At 46.4% G+C, this 19,674-nt stretch overlaps 1 protein-coding gene across 8 annotated transcripts in view; it reads left to right on the top strand.

Annotated features, from left to right (window-relative positions):
* Positions 1 to 19,674, top strand: part of sanbr (SANT and BTB domain regulator of CSR) — a 268,809-nt gene that overhangs the window by 51,877 nt on the left and 197,258 nt on the right. For all 8 annotated transcript variants that reach the window (XM_072507794.1, XM_072507791.1, XM_072507788.1 and 5 more), the window contains 2 exons: positions 4,003 to 4,061; positions 4,680 to 4,840. In XM_072507794.1, coding sequence (XP_072363895.1) covers positions 4,003 to 4,061; positions 4,680 to 4,840 — 220 coding nt within the window. The remainder of the gene's footprint in view (positions 1 to 4,002; positions 4,062 to 4,679; positions 4,841 to 19,674) is intronic.

Genomic DNA, 19,674 nt, shown 5'->3' with positions numbered 1-19,674 from the left:
AATATATGCCACAGTTAAATAACCTTGAAGAAGGCAATGGGAAATCATCACACGTACTCCTTCCTAGTAAGTGGCTTAAGAATTGTTTGAGTTGGCACCTGCCCTAGGAAGAACAAACGATCAGCCACAATAGAAGTCTGCATATCCCTATAGCCATAATCACCATCATGAGCTGTCATCCCAGAGATTCAAAAAATGTAACTTTGTGTAAATTCTCAAACAAAAGAATTATTACTAAGTGGTTGTCTATGTTGCTCACAAGTAAATTAAAATTCTCTTTCTCCAATGCCACTTTATTTCTCTTGAGGAAAGAAATTTTGTTGCCTGATACTCTTCCAGCCTTCATGAGTGGCTTGTCTACAAATCTCATATTTTTGATCTCTCTATAAATCTGTCCATCTATTTACAACTGTGCCTGTTTATTCCTTTTATTGAATTTATATACTTTGTATGTTTATACATAGAACATTCAGTAAAGTGCTGATCTGGGTCAGGTGGAGGACAGGCTGAGGTTGAATGGGAGAAGGCAATTTTGATTGATGCCAAGATGCTGGGGAAATGGTCAGAGACTAGCCTGGGAGAGAACAAAGTTTGGGATGAAAAGCAGCATAGTTTAGGGAAAGGGGTTGGGTGGGAAAGGATGAGGTGGTGTCTCTCTGGGAAGCAGGACACAATCTAGAGCTTGTATGCAGGGCTAAATAATGGAGTTAGATCCGAAGTAGCAACTGTGAATGATAGTAACACATCCACAACATCTGATGTGTACTCTGCGAATTGGGTCGGGATAAAAGTAGTAAGATCTGAAGTTGGATCAGTGAGGGAATGCAGACTAGAATGAAACTCAAAGCTGGAGTAGGGAGGGAGTGCACTGGTGCCAAAAAACTGGTGAGGAGAAAGAATAGAATCTGATGTTTGGGCAAGAATTTTGATGCTTAAGTCAGTGGAGGTCTGATGTAGCCTCGTAGCATGAGGTTCAGTCAAGATGAGACGGGCTTGGGCTAATAAGTGGCAAAAACATTTGCACAACACAAGTGTCAAGCATCTCCAACAAGAGATAACCTAACCATTTCCCCTTGACATCCAATGGCATTACCATCACTGAACCTTCAATGCCAACATCCTGGGGGTTGCCATTGGCCAGAAACTGAACTGGACCAGCTATATAAAAACTGTGGCTACAAGAGCAGGTCAGAGGCTAGGAATTCAGCTGAGATTAACTTGCCTACTTACTCCCCAAAACCTGTCCACCATCTCAAGGCACAGATCAGGAGTGTGATGGAAAACGCTCCGCTGGCCTGGATGAGTGCAACGTAAACAACATTCAAGAAGCTTGACACCATCCAGGACGAAGCAGCCCACGTGATTGGCAACCCATCCAGCACCTTCAACACCCACTCCCTGCACCACCGACACATAGTGGCGGCAGTGTGTACCATTTACAAGATGCACTGCAGAAACTCACCAAGTGCCAGCACCTTCTAAACTGCTACCACCAAGAAGGACTAAGTTAACAGATGAAACGAAAGAGAAAATGCTGGAAAATCTCAGCAAGTCTGGCAGCATCTGTAGGGAGAGAAAAGAGCTAACGTTTCGAGTCCGATGACTCTTTGTCAGCTTTGACAAAGAGTCATCGGACTTGAAACGTTACATCTTTTCTCTCCCTACAGATGCTGCCAGACTTGCTGAGATTTTCCAGCATTTTCTCTTTCGTTTCAGATTCCAGCATCCACAGTAATTTGCTTTTATCCAGCAAGTTAGCAGATGCATGGGAACACGGCCACCTGCAAGTTCCACTCCAAGCCACACACTATTCTGGCTTATTGCTGTTACTTCACTCTTGCTGGGCCAAAATCCTGGAACTCCCTCCCTAACGGTGGCTGTGGGTGTACTTGCATCACTTGATTCATGAAGGCAGCTCACCACTACCTTCTCGAGGGCAATTAGGGATTGACAAATGCTGGCCCATCCTGTGATGCCCACGACCCATGAACGATTAAATAAAAGAAGGCTGTCTGATATCCTGAACGTTAATTTTACTGCTTTCCTGTTTAATTTCTCGTGCCAAGAGGGAAAAACAGGGAACTATCATCCTAACTGAACTGATTGGTCCATCCTAACCTTATTGATCAATTGATAGGAGGTGCAAGTGTTCATGGAGAAAATGAAAATGGACTCAGTTTCTGTGTTGATGTAATTCCCTAAAACTCACTTGAGGATTTCCCCCTAGTAGCTTAATATACACAGATTTTAAGATTAACACGGTTTACAATGTATATCTTCAGCTACAATGGTCTCTTTTAAGGAGTGTAAGACACACTCCTCTCTGAACCCAAGTGAAGTCTGTCAATTTCTCCTCTAATACTACCCCAGATGATTCTTGCACCGTGAGCCACCTTGTCTCAACTTGGGCTTCCACACGGGTGATTTTAATTCCGCTTTCTAAAGTCACGCTTTTAAATTTTTTTTTTATTTTTTTTAAAATTATTTATTTTTTATAACTTTCGAGTACCAAATTCATTTTTTCCAATTAAGGGGCAATTTAGAGTGGCCAATCCACCTAGCCTGCACATCTTTGGGTTGTGGGGACGAAACCCACGTAAACACGGGGAGAACGTGCAAACTCCACACGGACAGTGACCCAGAGCTGGGATCGAACCTGGGACCTTGGCGCCGTGACGCAGCAATGCTAACCACTGTGCCACCGTGCTGCCCTTTTTAAATCTTTTAAATCCTGCTTTACTGCCATTGCTTCCATCAAGGTTTTGCTTTCTGGTTTTACACCTCTCCCTTCAGGTTTTATTTGCCTTAAAGGCTTTTACACAAACTCTGAGGTCCAGCCACCAATTTCCACAACCATTTCAAATTTATTTTATTTTAGAGGGCATAGGTTTAAGATGCGAGGGGCAAGGTTTAGAGTAGGTGTACGAGGCAAGTTTTGTACACAGAGGGTAGTGGGTGCGTGGAACTCGCTGCCGGAGGAGGTGGTCGAAGCAGGGACGATAGTGACATTTAAGGGGCATCTTGACAAATACATGAATAGGATGGGAATAGAGGGATACGGACCCAGGATGTGTAGAAGATTGTAGTTTAGTCGGGCAGCATGGTCGGCACGGGCTTGAAGGGCCGAAGGGCCTGTTCCTGTGCTGTACTCTTCTTTGTTCTTTGTTTGTTGTTCAAATAATGTCTCCCAAACTATAGTAATTTCTCACAAACCTTAACACTACTGCAGATATCTTTTGGCCTCTCGAGAACACACTGTGACTTTACTGAACAGTAATCTGTTCTGGTTCCTAGTCTCTGATCCGTTAACTCCAGACTTCTTCGAAACTTCTCTTCATTTCTCTCATTTCCTTAACTAGCTGGACTTTAGATTTCCGGCACCTGTTTTCTTAACCATTACTCAAGAGTATGGCTTTTCTTTTAGCAAGGCTGAAAGTTTTCCCTTCTAAAACCAATGTCTAATAGCGCTGACTTCTCTCTTGCTACTAATCGCTAACTGCAATCAAATTAGCTAAACTAAAACTTAAAAGCTTCTCTATCTTACAAGGCCCCTGTTGCTAAGTGACTATTGTTGGTTTATTTACTCTTTTGGCCGTAGCCCTCTCTAAGCACAATCAAATCACAGTTGGAATAGAAACCAACCCCAAAAAACACCTTTGGCCAACATGAATCTAACTATAGGGTTTACCTGTCCAAGCACAGAAACGTTAAATTAAGCCCACTTCACTATACTTTGTTTCTAATGTTTACCAGTATCTTAAAACGACATTTGTTTTCCCAACACCAAATACATAAAATATTCTGTGGGCGTTAAGATCTTTGGAAATTGCCAATATGCTGTTTTAACAAAAATGATTGCATTCATTATCACCGGAAATAATTTTGCTTATTCTGAATGTGTATATAATGTGCAGCTTGTTTTCCAGACTTATTTTGTGTTTAGGAAGCTTTTAGTTACAGTTAACAGCTGAGTGGCATTTCTTTTGCTTATTTTCTTCATAGAGCCCAATAATGTTATTTCAATACTCATTTCATCTGAATTTTTGAAAATGGATTCCTTGGTGAGTGCACTAATTTTCTAACTTTAAATAGGATAAAATATTACTTAATTTGATAGTTTGTCTGCTTTGTTGTGACCTGATAGCCTTTTAATCTGATTCTGAATGCAATGTGTGTTTATTTTAAATGAATCAACTCTTTATGATAAAAGAAAATTACTGCGGATGCTGGAATCTGAAACAAACAAAAAAAATGCTGGACAATCTCAGTGGATGTGACAGCATCTGTAGAGAGACAACAGAGCTAATGTTTTGAGTCTGGATGTCTCTGTCAAAACCATAACCACATTGCTGGCTGTGCATTGAATGCCATGGAGAAAACAATGGCTGAAGTATTATGTCTGACAGCATGTGGTTCTTATTGACCATTAATGAGGTGGAATTGTGACTTAAACATGTAACTGGTGCAAAACTGGTTTGTGTTTCTTTGAGGATAGTTTTTCTGATTGAAATATTTAAAGTCTGTTAGCCATTTGTAGTGGTAAATGTGCTGGAATTTACCTTTTCAGCCTGCAAATTTTTATATGTAAAGTATGGTATTGAATAAAGAAATTGTGTAGCAACTGTATGATTCTTGTGGATTAATGTTATATTGAGTGCCTTCGTTATGTGTCACTTTAGGTTGAAGAATGTATGCGTTACTGTCATAAAAATATGAGTGCCATAGTAGCTACTCCTTGCAATATGAACTGTATTAATGGAACACTGGCCTCGCGTATTGTTGACCTTTTCACACACAATGAAGCTGATGAAATAAAAGACAGAAAAGATAAGTTTAAAAGGTAAAAATACACTGATTGATTTGTTTTGATATTATAAGGTGCTGGAGCATGTTACATGGAGCAACATTAGATCTTTTTCAGTAAAATTTGAGTGGTGAGAATCATAAGTTTGTGATGGATTTTAACTTTTTTTCCTCTTGTACAATGCCCATGCTGTGTGGATGTAAACGTTTTGCATTTTTGTCATTCTGAAACCATACATGGTGATGCTCTGCATAGGTCTGTTGCAACTACAATGCAGAAGGTTTGAATATTTCTTTCATATTCATCTGAAAATTTTCATGAATAGGATGTTTTTGAAACAAAAATCTAGCACAAATGCAACATTTTCTTGTTAAATAATGCATTCCATTTCTTTGATCTGTATTCAAATCTTGGATGCTACATGCTAATCAAGTGATTGATCTGCATTCTAGTTTTTGCTATTGTTGTTGTTAGCTGTATCTCTTTAAGTGTCTTCAGCTGTGTTTCAATACCTGTTAGTAACACTTTGTATTCATAGAATCATGAATTTACAGTGCAGAAGGAGGCCATTCAGCCCATCAAGTCTGCACCGGCCCTTGGAAAGAGCACCCTACTTAAGCCCCACGCCTCCACCCTATCCCCGTAACCCAGTAACCCCATCTAACCTTTTTGGACATCAAGGGCAATGTAGCATGGCCAATCCACCTAACCTGCACATCTTTGGACTGTGGGAGGAAACCAGAGCACCCGGAGGAAACACATGCAGACATGGGGAGAACGCGCAGACTCCACACAGAGAGTGACCCAAGCCGGGAATTGAACCTGGGACCCTGGAACTGTGAAGCAACTGTGCTAACCACTGTGCTACCGTGCTGCTCTACTGCCTCGTCATATAAATATGAGCTTTCTTCCTCATATAAGTATGAGCTGGATTAAAGGGCAGGTTAATTTCTGATTATTACCAAAAATAACTAATGAATTTTGGTTTCAGTGGATGATTTGCGACAAAACAAAATTATATATTTTTCAAATATGATTGGATATTGATGGGCATTAAACAGAATTAGAATAGCTTTTGGAAATAAAATGCCACATTAGTTTAAGCCCTTTCAGGTCAGGGTAATGCTGTATTGAAATGGTACAAGGAGGTTTTCTTTAAATATTGCGGTATAATTTAGGCAGTCCTAGATTATCAAAAAAGAGAAGCTGTGTTCTCAGACTTGGGATTCTCTGCTGCATTTTTTTTGCTTGACACTCATTCAGTGCTAAAACCTAGCCATTGGTGCAGTCAAGTCACCGTGTGTTGGTGCTGGTCCCCAGCTTGGATAAATAGAAAAGGTTAACGGCAGGGTTAGCATCCGACTGTAAAACCACCTGCCATATCCATAGAAAAATATAGTTGAGACGAAGGGCAAGTAACAGCATTGTGGCGACCTTAAATAACATGGGGAAAGCTGAAAGAGAAAAGACTTATTCAGTATGCAATTTGTTTTGTTAAATAGGCTAAAATTAACACTACAGCTCAAGGGAATATCTGAGAAAGGAAAATGGAAGTGATAGTTGTATATTTACAGTGAGAGAAATGGCAGGGGTAAAGGCTGTGAGCAGACATCATAGAACATAGAAAAATACAGCACAGAATAGGCCCTTCGGCCCACGATGTTGTGCCGAACCTTTGTCCCAGATTAATCATAGATTATCAATGAATTTACAGTGCAGAAGGAGGCCACCCGGCCCATCGAGTCTGCACCGGCTCTTGGAAAGAGCACCCTACCCAAGGTCAACGCCTCCACCCTATCCCCACAACCCAGCAACCCCACCCAACACTAAGGGCAATTGTGGACACTAAGGGCAATTTATCACGGTCAATCCACCTAACCTGCACATCTTTGGACTGTGGGAGGAAACCGGAGCACCCGGAGGAAACCCACGCAGACACTGGGAGGATGTGCAGACTCCGCACAGACAGTGACCCAAGCCGGAATCGAACCTGGGACCCTGGAGCTGTGAAGCAGTTGTGCTATCCACAATGCTACCGTGCTGCCCTTAAGAACAAATTAATTTACACCATATAATTCTACCGTAATCCATGTGCCTATCCAATAGCTGCTTGAAGGTCCCTAATGTTTCCGACTCAACTACTTCCACAGGCAGTGCAGTCCATGCCCCCACTACTCTCTGGGTAAAGAACCTACCTCTGACATCCCCCCCCCCTATATCTTCCACCATTCACCTTAAATTTATGTCCCCTTGTAATGGTTTGTTCCACCCGGGGAAAATGTCTCTGACTGTCTACTCTATCAATTCCCCTGATCATCTTATAAACCTCTATCAAGTCGCCCCTCATCCTTCTCCGTTCTAATGAGAAAAGGCCTAGCACCCTCAACCTTTCCTCGTAAGACCTACTCTCCATTCCAGGCAACATCCTGGTAAATCTCCTTTGCACCTTTTCCAAAGCTTCCACTTCCTTCCTAAAATGAGGCGACCAGAACTGTACACAGTACTCCAAATATGGCCGTAGCAAAGTTTTGTACAGCTGCATCATCACCTCACGGCTCTTAAATTCAATCCCTCTGTTAATGAACGCTAGCACACCATAGGCCTTCTTCACAGCTCTATCCACTTAAGTGGCAACTTTCAAAGATGTATGAACATAGACCCAAAGATCTCTCTGCTCCTCCACATTGCCAAGAACTCTACCGTTAACCCTGTATTCCGCATTCATATTTGTCCTTCCAGAATGGACAACCTCACAGTTTTCAGGGTTAAACTCCATCTGCCACTTCTCAGCCCAGCTCTGCATCCTATCTATGTCTCTTTGCAGCCGATAACAGCCCTCCTCACTATCCACAACTCCACCAATCTTCGTATCATCTGCAAATTTACTGACCCACCCTTCAACTCCCTCATCCAAATCATTAATGAAAATCACAAACAGCAGAGGACCCAGAACTGATCCCTGCGGTCCGCCACTGGTAACTGGGCTCCAGGCTGAATATTTGCCATCCACCACCACTCTCTGATTTCTATCGGTTAGCCAGTTCGTTATCCAACTGGCCAAATTTCCCACTATCCCATGCCTCCTTACTTTCTGCATAAGCCTACCATGGGGAACCTTATCAAATGCCTTACTAAAATCCATGTACACTACATCCACTGCTTTACCTTCATCCACATGCTTGGTCACCTCCTCAAAGAATTCAATAAGACTTGTAAGGCAAGACCTACCCCTCACAAATCCGTGCTGACTATCCCTAATCAAGCAGTGTCTTTCCAGATGCTCAGAAATCCTATCCTTCAGTACCCTTTCCATTACTTTGCCTACCACCGAAGTAAGACTAACTGGCCTGTAATTCCCAGGGTTATCCCTAGTCCCTTTTTTGAACAGGGGCACGGCATTCGCCACTCTCCAATCCCCTGGTACCACCCCTGTTGACAGTGAGGACGAAAATATCATTGCCAACGGCTCTGCAATTTCATCTCTTGCTTCCCATAGAATCCTTGGATATATCCCGTCAGGCTCGGGGGACTTGTCTATCCTCAAGTTTTTCAAAATGCCCAACACATCTTCCTTCCTAACAAGTATTTCCTCAAGCTTACCAGTCTGTTTCACACTGTCCTCTCCAACAATATGGCCCCTCTCATTTGTAAATACTGAAGAAAAGTACTCGTTCAAGACCTCTCCTATCTCTTCAGACTCGATACACAATCTCCCGCTACTGTCCTTGATCGGACCTACCCTCGCTCTAGTCATTCTCATATTTCTCACATATGTGTAAAAGGCCTTGGGGTTTTCCTTGATCCTACCCGCCAAAGATTGTTCATGCCCTCTCATAGCTCTCCTAATCCCTTTCTTCAGTTCCCTCCTGGCTATCTTGTATCCCTCCAGTACCGTCTGAACCTTGTGTCCTCAGCCTTACATAAGTCTCCTTCTTCCTCTTAACAAGACATTCAACCTCTCTTGTCAACCATGGTTCCCTCACTCGACCATCTCTTCCCTGCCTGACAGGGACATACATATCAAGGACACGTAGTACCTGTTCCTTGAACAAGTTCCACATTTCACTTGTGTCCTTCCCTGACAGCCTATGTTCCCAACTTATGCACTTCAATTCTTGTCTGACAACATCGTATTTACCCTTCCCCCAATTGTAAACCTTGCCCTGTTGCACGCACCTATCCCTCTCCATTACTAAAGTGAAAGTCACAGAATTGTGGTCACTATCTCCAAAATGCTCCCCCACTAACAAATCTATCACTTCCCTGGTTCATTACCAAGTACCAAATCCAATATGGCCTCCCCTCTGGTCGGACAATCTACATACTGTGTTAGAAAAGCTTCCTGGACACTGCACAAACACCACCCCATCCAAACTATTTGATCTAAAGAGTTTCCACTCAATGTTTGGGAAGTTGAAGTCACCCATGACTACTGCATGTGACTTCTGCACCTTTCCAAAATCTGTTTCCCAATCTGTTCCTCCACATCTCTGCTACTATTTGGGGGCCTATAGAAAACTCCTAACAAGGTGACTGCTCCTTTCCTATTTCTGACTTCAACCCATACTACCTCAGTAAGCTGATACTCCTCGAACTGCCTTTCTGCAGCTGTTATACTATCTTTTTTTTTTTTTATAAATATTTTATTGAAAATTTTTGGTCAACCATCACAGTACATTGTGTATCCTTCACACAATAATATAACAGTATAAATAACAATGACCTGTTTTATAAACAAAGAATAAATAATATATAACTAAAACTAAAACTAAATGGCAACTGCCTTGTCTCAGGTAAACACTCTCCAAAAATATGATTTAACAGTCCATTATACAATTATTTATAGCAACGACCTATACATATTATACATATATATATTAATAACCCTGAGACTCCTTCTGGTTCTCCCCCCCCCCCCCCCCCCCGGGCTGCTGCTGCTGCCTTCTTCTTTTCCATTCCCTCTATCTTTGTGAGGTATTCGACAAACGGTTGCCACCACCTGGTGAACCCTTGAGCCGATCCCCTTAGGACGAACTTAATCCGTTCCAGCTTTATAAACCCTGCCATGTAATTTATCCAGGTCTCCACCCCCGGGGGCTTGGCTTCCTTCCACATCAACAGTATCCTGCGCCGGCATACTAGGGACGCAAAGGCCAAAACATCGGCCTCTCTCGCCTCCTGCACTCCCGACTCTTGTGCAACCCCAAATATAGCCAACCCCCAGCTTGGTTCGACCTCGACCCCCACTACATTCGAAAGCACCTTTGTCACCCCCACCCAGAACCCCTGTAGTGCCGGACATGACCAGAACATGTGGGTGTGATTCGCTGGGCTTCTCGAGCATCTCGCACACCTATCCTCTACCCCAAAAAATTTACTGAGCCGTGCTCCAGTCATATGCGCCCTGTGTAACACCTTAAATTGAATCAGGCTTAGCCTGGCACACGAGGACGATGAGTTTACCCTACTTAGGGCATCCGCCCACAGCCCCTCCTCAATCTCCTCCCCCAGCTCTTCTTCCCATTTCCCTTTCAGCTCATCTACCATAATCTCCCCCTCGTCCCTCATTTCCCTATATATATCTGACACCTTACCGTCCCCCACCCATGTCTTTGAGATTACTCTGTCCTGCACCTCATGCGTCGGGAGCTGCGGGAATTCCCTCACCTGCTGCCTCGCAAAAGCCCTCAGTTGCATATACCGGAATGCATTCCCTTGGGGCAACCCATATTTCTCGGTCAGCGCTCCCAGACTTGCGAACTTCCCATCTACAAACAGATCTTTCAGTTGCGTTACTCCTGCTCTTTGCCATATTCCAAACCCCCCATCCATTCTCCCCGGGGCAAACCTATGGTTATTTCTTATCGGGGACCCCACCAAGGCTCCCGTCTTTCCCCTATGCCGTCTCCACTGTCCCCAAATTTTCAAAGTCGCCACCACCACCGGGCTTGTGGTGTATTTCTTCGGTGAGAACGGGAATGGGGCCGTCACCATAGCTTGTAGGCTAGTCCCCCTGCAGGACGCCCTTTCCAATCTCTTCCACGCCGCTCCCTCCTCTTCTCCCATCCACTTACTCACCATTGAGATATTGGCGGTCCAGTAGTACTCACTTATGCTCGGTAGTGCCAGCCCCCCCCCCCCTATCCCTACTACGCTGTAAGAATCCCTTCCTCACTCTCGGGGTCTTCCTGGCCCACACAAAACTCATGATACTCTTTTTGATCCTTTTGAAAAGAGCCTTCGTGATCACCACCGGGAGGCACTGAAACACAAAGAGGAATCTCGGGAGGACTACCATTTTAACCGCCTGCACCCTCCCTGCCAGTGACCGGGATACCATGTCCCATCTCTCGAAGTCCTCCTCCATTTGTTCCACCAATCGCGTTAAATTTAACCTATGCAATGTACCCCAATTCTCGGCTATCTGGATCCCCAAGTAACGAAAGTCCCTTGTTACCTTCCTCAGCGGAAAGTCCTCTATTTCTCTGCTCTGCTCCCCTGGATGCACCACAAACAACTCACTTTTCCCCATGTTCAGTTTATATCCTGAGAATTCTCCAAACTCCCGAAGTGTCCGCATTATCTCTGGCATCCCCTCCGCCGGGTCCGCTGCATATAACAACAAATCATCCGCATACAGAGATACCCGGTGTTCTTCTCCTCCTCTAAGTATTCCCCTCCACTTCTTTGAACCCCTCAATGCTATTGCCAGGGGCTCAATCGCCAGTGCAAACAGTAATGGGGACAGAGGGCATCCCTGCCTTGTCCCTCTATGGAGCCAAAAGTATGCAGATCCCCGTCCATTCGTGACCACACTCGCCACTGGGGCCCTATACAACAGCTGCACCCATCAAACATACTCATCTCCAAAACCAAATCTCCTCAGCACCTCCCACAAATAATCCCACTCCACTCTATCAAATGCTTTCTCGGCATCCATCGCCACCACTATCTCCGCTTCCCCCTCTGGTGGGAGCATCATCATTACCCCTAGCAGCCTCCGTATATTCGTATTCAGCTGTCTCCCCTTCACAAACCCAGTTTGGTCCTCATGGACCACCCTCGGGACACAATCCTCTATCCTCATTGCCATTACCTTGGCCAGAATCTTAGCGCCTACATTTAGGAGGGAAATAGGTCTATAGGACCCACATTGCAGCGGGTCCTTTTCCTTCTTTAGGAGAAGCGATATCGTTGCCTCAGACATAGTCGGGGGCAGCTGTCCCCTTTCCTTTGCCTCATTAAAGGTCCTCATCAGTAGCGGGGCGAGCAAGTCCACATATTTCCTGTAAAATTCAACTGGGAATCCATCCGGTCCCGGAGCCTTCCCCGCCTGCATGCTCCTAATTCCTTTCACTACTTCCTCTATTTCAATCTGTGCTCCCAGTCCCACCGTTTCCTGCTCCTCCACCGTGGGAAATTCCAGCCGGTCCATAAAGCCCATCATTCTCTCCCTCCCATCCGGGGGTTGAGCTTCGTATAATTTTTTATAAAATGCCTTGAACACTCCATTCACTCTCTCCGCTCCCCGCTCCATCTCTCCTTCCTCATCCCTCACTCCCCCTATTTCCCTCGCTGCTCCCCTTTTCCTCAATTGGTGGGCCAGCAACCTGCTTGCCTTCTCCCATATTCGTACTGTACACCCTGTGCCTTCCTCCACTGTGCCTCTGCAGTACCCGTTGTCAGCAGGTCAAATTCTACATGTAGCCTTTGCCTTTCCCTGTACAGTCCCTCCTCCGGTGCCTCCGCATATTGCCTGTCCACCCTCAGAAGTTCTTGCAGCAACCGCTCCCGTTCCCTACTCTCCTGCTTTCCTTTATGTGCCCTTATTGATATCAGCTCCCCTCTAACCACTGCCTTCAGCGCCTCCCAGACCACTTCCACCTGGACCTCCCCATTATCATTGAGTTCCAAGTACTTTTCAATGCACCCCCTCACCCTTAGACACACCCCCTCATCTGCCATTAGTCCCATGTCCATTCTCCAGGGTGGGTGCCCTTCTGTTTCCTCCCCTATCTCCAAGTCCACCCAATGTGGAGCGTGATCCGAAATGGCTATAGCCGTATACTCCGTTCCCCTCACCTTCGGGATCAACGCCCTTCCCAAAACAAAAAAGTCTATTCGCGAATAGACTTTGTGGACATAGGAGAAAAACGAAAACTCCTTACTCCTAGGTCTGCTAAATCTCCACGGGTCTACACCTCCCATCTGCTCCATAAAATCTTTAAGCACCTTGGCTGCTGCCGGCCTCCTTCCAGTCCTGGACCTCGACCTGTCCAGCCCTGGTTCCAACACCGTATTGAAATCTCCCCCCATTACCAACTTTCCCACCTCTAGGTCCGGGATGCGTCCTAGCATACGCCTCATAAAATTGGCATCATCCCAGTTCGGGGCATATACGTTTACCAAAACCACCGTCTCCCCCTGTAGTTTGCCACTCACCATCACGTATCTGCCCCCGCTATCCGCCACTATAGTCTTTGCCTCAAACATTACCCGCTTCCCCACTAATATAGCCACCCCCCCTGTTTTTCGCATCTAGCCCCGAATGGAACACCTGCCCCACCCAACCTTTGCGTCGTCTCACCTGGTCTATCAGTTTCAAGTGCGTTTCCTGTAACATTACCACGTCTGCCTTAAGTTTCTTAAGGTGTGCGAGTACCCGTGCCCTCTTTATCGGCCCGTTCAGCCCTCTCACGTTCCACGTGATCAGCCGGGTTGGGGGGCTTTTTACCCCCCCCCCCCCTTGTCGATTAGCCATCCCCTTTTTCCAGCTCGTCACCCGGTTCCCACGCAGCTGTGTGTCCCCCCAGGCGGTGCCCCCCCGCCCATCCCACCCCATACCAGCTCCCCCCTCTCCCCAGCAGCAGCAGCCCAATAATTCCCCCCTCCCACCCCCCCCCCCCCCCCCCCGCTAGATCCCCCACTAGCGTAGTTACACCCCCCATGTTGCTCCCAGAAGTCAGCAAACTCTGGCCGACCTCGGCTTCCCCCCGTGACCTCGGCTCGCACCGTGCGACGCCCCCTCCTTCCTGCTTCCCTATTCCCGCCATGATTATCATAGCGCGGGAACCGAGCCCGTGCTTCCCCCTTGGCCCCGCCCCCAATGGCCAACGCCCCATCTCTTCCACCTCCTTTCCTCCCCCCACCACCTCCTGTGGAAGAGAGAAAAGTTACCACATCGCAGGATTAATAACATGAAACTCCTCTTTCCCCCCTTTTTACCCCCCTCTTCGCCCCCCCATACTCGCCCCACCACTTTTTTCAAACGTTCTTTTTTTAATAACCCGCTCATTCCAATTTTTCTTCCACGATAAAAGTCCACGCCTCATCCGCCGTCTCAAAGTAGTGGTGCCTCCCTTGATATGTGATCCACAGTCTTGCCGGCTGCAGCATTCCGAATTTTATCTTCTTTTTGTGAAGCACCGCCTTGGCCCGATTAAAGCTCGCCCTCCTTCTCGCCACCTCCGCACTCCAGTCTTGGTATACGCGGATCACCGCGTTCTCCCACTTACTGCTCCGAGTTTTCTTTGCCCATCTAAGGACCATCTCTCTGTCCTTAAAACGGAGGAATCTCACCACTATGGCTCTAGGAATTTCTCCTGCTCTCGGTCCTCGCGCCATCACTCGGTATGCTCCCTCCACCTCCAGCGGACCCGCCGGGGCCTCCGCTCCCATTAACGAGTGCAGCATCGTGCTCACATATGCCCCGACGTCCGCTCCCTCCGCACCTTCAGGAAGACCAAGAATCCTTGGGTTGTTCCTCCTCGCGTTGTTCTCCAGCGCCTCCAGCCTTTCCACACATCGTTTATGGTGTGCCTCGTGCATCTCCGTCTTCACCACCAGGCCCTGTATGTCGTCCTCATTCTCGGCAGCCTTTGCCTTCACGACCCGAAGCTCCCGCTCCTGGGTCTTTTGCTCCTCCTTTAGCCCTTCGATCCCCTGTAATATCGGGGCCAACAGCTCCTTCTTCAATTCCTTTTTGAGTTCTTCCACGCAGCGTTTCAAAACTCGTGTTGTTCAGGGCCCCATATTAAACTGCCACCTTCCGACGCCATCTTGGTTTTTGCTTGCCTTCCTTGCCGCTGCTCTAAAGGATCCACCGCAATCCGGCCACCTTCCTCTCCTTTTTTCATCCGTATCCAGGGGGGGTTCCCTTCTGGTTCACCGCACAGTACTTTTAGCCGTTAAAATTGCCGTTGGGGCTCTTATTAAGAGCCCAAAAGTCCGTTCCACCGGGAGCTGCCGAAACGTGCGACTCAGCTGGTCATCGCCGCACCCGGAAGTCCCTGTTATACTATCTCTAATTAACAATGCCACCCCCCACCTCTGTTACCACCCTCCCTAATCTTATTGAAACATCTATAACCAGGGACCTCCAACAACCATTTCTGCCCTCTTCTATCCAAGTTTCCGTGATGGCCACCACATCGTAGTCCCAAGTACCGATCCATGCCTTAAGTTCACCCACCTTATTCCTGATGCTTCTTGCGTTGAAGTATACACACTTCAACCCATCTCCGTGCCTGCAAGTACTCTCCTTTGTCAGTGTTCCCTTCCCCACTGCCTCACTACACGCTTTGGCGTCCAGAATATCGGCTACCTTAGTTGCTGACTACAAATCCGGTTCCCATTCCCTGCCAAATTAGTTTAAACCCTCCCGAAGAGTACTAGAAAACCTCCTCCCAGGATATTGGTGCCCCTCTGGTTCAGATGCAACCCGTCCTGCTTGTACAGGTCCCACCTTCCCAGAATGCGCTCCAATTATCCAAATACCAGAAGCCCTCCCTCCTACACCATTCCTGCAGCCACGTGTTCAACTGCACTCTCTCCCTATTCCTCGCCTTGCTATCACGTGGCACCGGCAACAAACCAGAGATGACAACTCTGTCTCTCCTGGCTTTTAACTTCCAGGCCTAACTCCCTAAACCCGTTTATTACCTCCACACCCCTTTTTCTACCTACGTCGTTGGTACCAATGTGCACCACGACTTCTGGCTGCTCCCCCTCCCCCTTAAGGATCCTGAAGACACGATCCGAGGCATCCCTGGCACCCGGGAGGCAACATACCTTTCGGGCGTCTCGCTCGCGACCATAGAATTTCCTATCTATTCCCCTAACCATTGAATCTCCTCCAACTATTGCTTTTCTATTCTCCCCCCCCCCCCCCTTCCCTTCTGAGCCCCAGAGCCAGACTCAGTGCCAGAGACCTGGCCGCTAGGGCCTTCCCCCGGTAGGTCATCCCCCCCAACAGCATCTAAAACGGTATACTTGTTTTGAAGGGGAACGGCCACGAGGGATCCCTGCACTGTCTGCCTGTTTGTTTTCTTTCCCCTGACTGTAACCCAGCTACTCTTGTCCTGTACCTTGGGTGTGGTTACCTTCCTGTAACTCTTCTCTATCACCCCCTCTGCCTCCCGGATGATCTGAAGTTCATCCAGCTCCAGTTCCTAACACGGTCTCTGAGGTGCTGGAGTTGGGTGCACTTCCTGCAGGTATAGTCAGCGGGGACACCGGTGGTATCCCTCACCACCCACATGCTACAGGAGGAGCATGCCACTCGCCTAGCCTCTATCCCCTCTTACCTTACAGAATATAACTGCCCCTGTGGACCAACTGGACCTCCACCCTCCGACTCTGCTCCCAGTCAGCTGCACTCTCTGTAAACCCCTGGCTCCCTTCTCGCTCTTTGCGGGAATGTAGGAAACGAAATGAAAGGAGCACCTTACTCCCTCCTCACCTAACTCCCTCAGTCACCAAACTGTCACTATAGTACTCAAATGCACCCAAATTCAGCACTCCTCAGTCACCAAACTCTCAGTATAGCACTCAAATGCACCAAATTCAGCACTCCCTCAGTCACCAAACTCTCACTCTAGCACTCAAATGCACCAAATTCAGCACTCCCCCAGTCACCACCCTCTCACTATAGCACTCAAATGCACCAAATTCAGCACTCCCCCAGTCACCAAACTCTCACTGTAGCACTCAAATGCGCCAAATTCAGCATTCAGTGCAAACAAAGTCTGCACTGTCGGGGATCACTTTTATACTGTGAATCTAGCCTCTGAAAACTGGCCTAATCCAATTAACTAATTAACAAGCTCCAGTTGCAAGTACCTACAAGTAGAACCTTTGTTTGAAGCTGATTGAAAATTCACCACCTTCTAAACCAAACAGCAACTTTTAAGTTAATAAACTAAATAAAAGAAAGACTAGACTTTAGATAAAAATGAACCCTTATACACCCTCAGTCACCAAACTCTCACTATAGCACTCAAATGCACCAAATTCAGCACTCCGTGCAAAACCAGCCTATGAGGTAGGAATGACAGTGAAATTGTCAGTGTTTACAATCATTATTTTACTGAAACTGAGAGCAACTTTGGGAGTCTGCACGCAGAATTCCAGGTATTACTTTCATTGAGTCTGCGCTTCTGCTAAGGTTAACTCGGGCATCCCTAGACTAATGGAAAATGGATTTAATTGATGAGAATGTCACCATTGCGCTTTTTTAGGTTCTGGAAAGGTCCCAGTAGATTTAAAGACTACAAATGTTAATTCTCTATTCAAGAAAGGTGGGAACCAGAAAGCAGGCATCTACAGGCCAGTTACTCTAGCATCTTGTCATTGGGAAAATATTGGAATACATTATTAAGGAAGTGGGAGCAGAACATTTAGAAAATCATAATGCAGCCAAGCAGAGTGAACATGGTTTTATGAAAGGGAAATATTGTTTGACAAATTTGTTAGAGTGCTTTGAGGATGTATCAAGCAAGGTGGATACAGGGGAACTGGCTGATGTAGTGTATTTGGATTTCCAAATTTGCTAGCTTACAGGAAACAGAGTCCGAATAAATGGACCTTTTCAGGTTGGCAGACTGTAACTAGTAGGGTGTCACAGGGACTAGTGATGGAGCTTCAACTGCATTAATGACTTGGATGAAGGGATCAAATAAATGCATTATAGTCAAATTCGCTGTTGATAAAAATATAGGTAGGAAAGCATGTTGTGAGTGGGACCCTAAGAGTCTCCAAAGGGATATAGATAGTAGAAATGAGTGAGCAAAAATAATTGGCAGATGGAGTGTAATATGGGAAATGTGAGGTTGTCAACTTTTGGTAGGAAGAATAGAAAAGCAGAATATTATTTATATGGCGAAACTACAGAAAGCTGTGGTACAGAGGGATCTGGGTGTTCTCATAGATGAAACTCAGAAGTTAGTATGGAAGGCAAATGGAATGTTGATTTTAATAACTTAATGAATATAACAACAGTTAATAAGAGCATACTAAAAGTACCACATGGTTTTGGTCTACTTATTTAAGGATACTTTGGAGGCAGTTCAGAGAAGGTGCACCAGGTTAATTCCTGGGATGAAAGGTTTGTCTTTTCCCATAGTGCAAAAGAAGGCCATTCGGCCCATTGTGGCTGCACTGACCTCCTGGAAGAACACCCTACCTCTGCTCATTCCCCACCCTATCCCCACAGCCCCACCAAATCCGCGCATCTTTGGACATTAAGAGGCAATGTTAGCATGGCGAGTCCACCTAAACTGCACACCTTATGAGTAAGGGTTAAGCAGGTTGGACCTTTAATTGGAGCTTTAACGGGTTAAGCAGATTGAGCCTTTAATTGGAGCTTTAACGGGTTAAGCAGGTTGGAGCTTTAAAGAATGAGAGGTGATCTTATTGAAAAATATAATATTCTGAGGCAGTTTGACAGGGTAGATGTTGAGAGGATGTTTCACCCATTGGGGAACCTCGAGCAAGGGGCACAGTCTCAGAAAAAGTGGTCTCCTGTTTAAGACAGAGGTGAGGAGGAATTTCTTCTTAGGTTCATCAACCTTTCACTGCTCTACTCCAGAGAGCAATGGAGGCTGGGTAATTGAATATGTTCACGGCTGAATTAGAGCTTACAATGTGTAAGGGATTTGAAGGTTAATCAGGGTAGGAGGGACAAAGGAGTTTAGGCCACAATCAGATCAGCTGGAATCTAAGGGGTCGGAATACTCGGCAATTGCAGTATCAGATCATGCTCCGCATTGGGTGGATATGGTACTGGAGAAGGGGGTAGCGCAGAGGCCGGGGTGGAAATTAGATGTGGGACTTTTGGGGGACCAAGGGTTCTGTGAGAAAATTGAAAAGGTAATTGAGAAATATGTAGGTTTCAACTGTACGGGTGAGGTGTCGAATGCAGTTTTCTGGGAGGCTCTAAAGGCAGTGGTGAGGGGTGAGGTGATTTTGTTTTAGGCCAGGGTGGACAAAGAGGAGAGGTTGGAGCGGCAGAGGGTAATAGATGAGATGTTGGAGGTAGATGGGAGTTATGCAGAAGATGGGGACCCAGCTAAGTTGGAAAAGAGGGAGGAACTACAGGCGAGCTTCGATCGACTATCTACCAGGAAGGCGGTGCGCCAACTGAGACAAGCAAGGGGTGCAGTTTACGAACATGGAGGGAGGCAGCGGTAAGGGAAATTGTTCAGGTGAGGGATAGGGAAGTTGGTGGTGGCTCCGGATCTGATTGACAAGTTCTTTGAGGAATTGTATGAGAGGTTGTGCAGGTCAGAGCCACCTGGGGGAGACTGGGAGATGCAGGAATTTCTAGATGGGTTGGAGTATCTGAGGTTAGTGGAGGGGGACAGGGCTACATTAGAAGGAGCGATAGTGGAGCAGGAGATAAAAGATGCGATTGGGATGATGCAGTCGGGGAAGGTGGCAGGGCCGGATGGGTTTCCGGTGGAATATTATAAAAAATTCATGGATAGGCTGGCACCTCTGATGGTGGGGATGTTTGAAGAGGTGATAGGGAAAGGGGTGTTGCCACAAACCTTGGGGTAGGCATCGATTTCCTTGTTTCTAAAAAGAGATAA

Source organism: Scyliorhinus torazame, chromosome 1 (assembly GCF_047496885.1).
Source record: "Scyliorhinus torazame isolate Kashiwa2021f chromosome 1, sScyTor2.1, whole genome shotgun sequence".
Lineage (NCBI taxonomy): Eukaryota > Metazoa > Chordata > Chondrichthyes > Carcharhiniformes > Scyliorhinidae > Scyliorhinus > Scyliorhinus torazame.
This window is presented reverse-complemented; position numbering and strand designations above follow the sequence as displayed.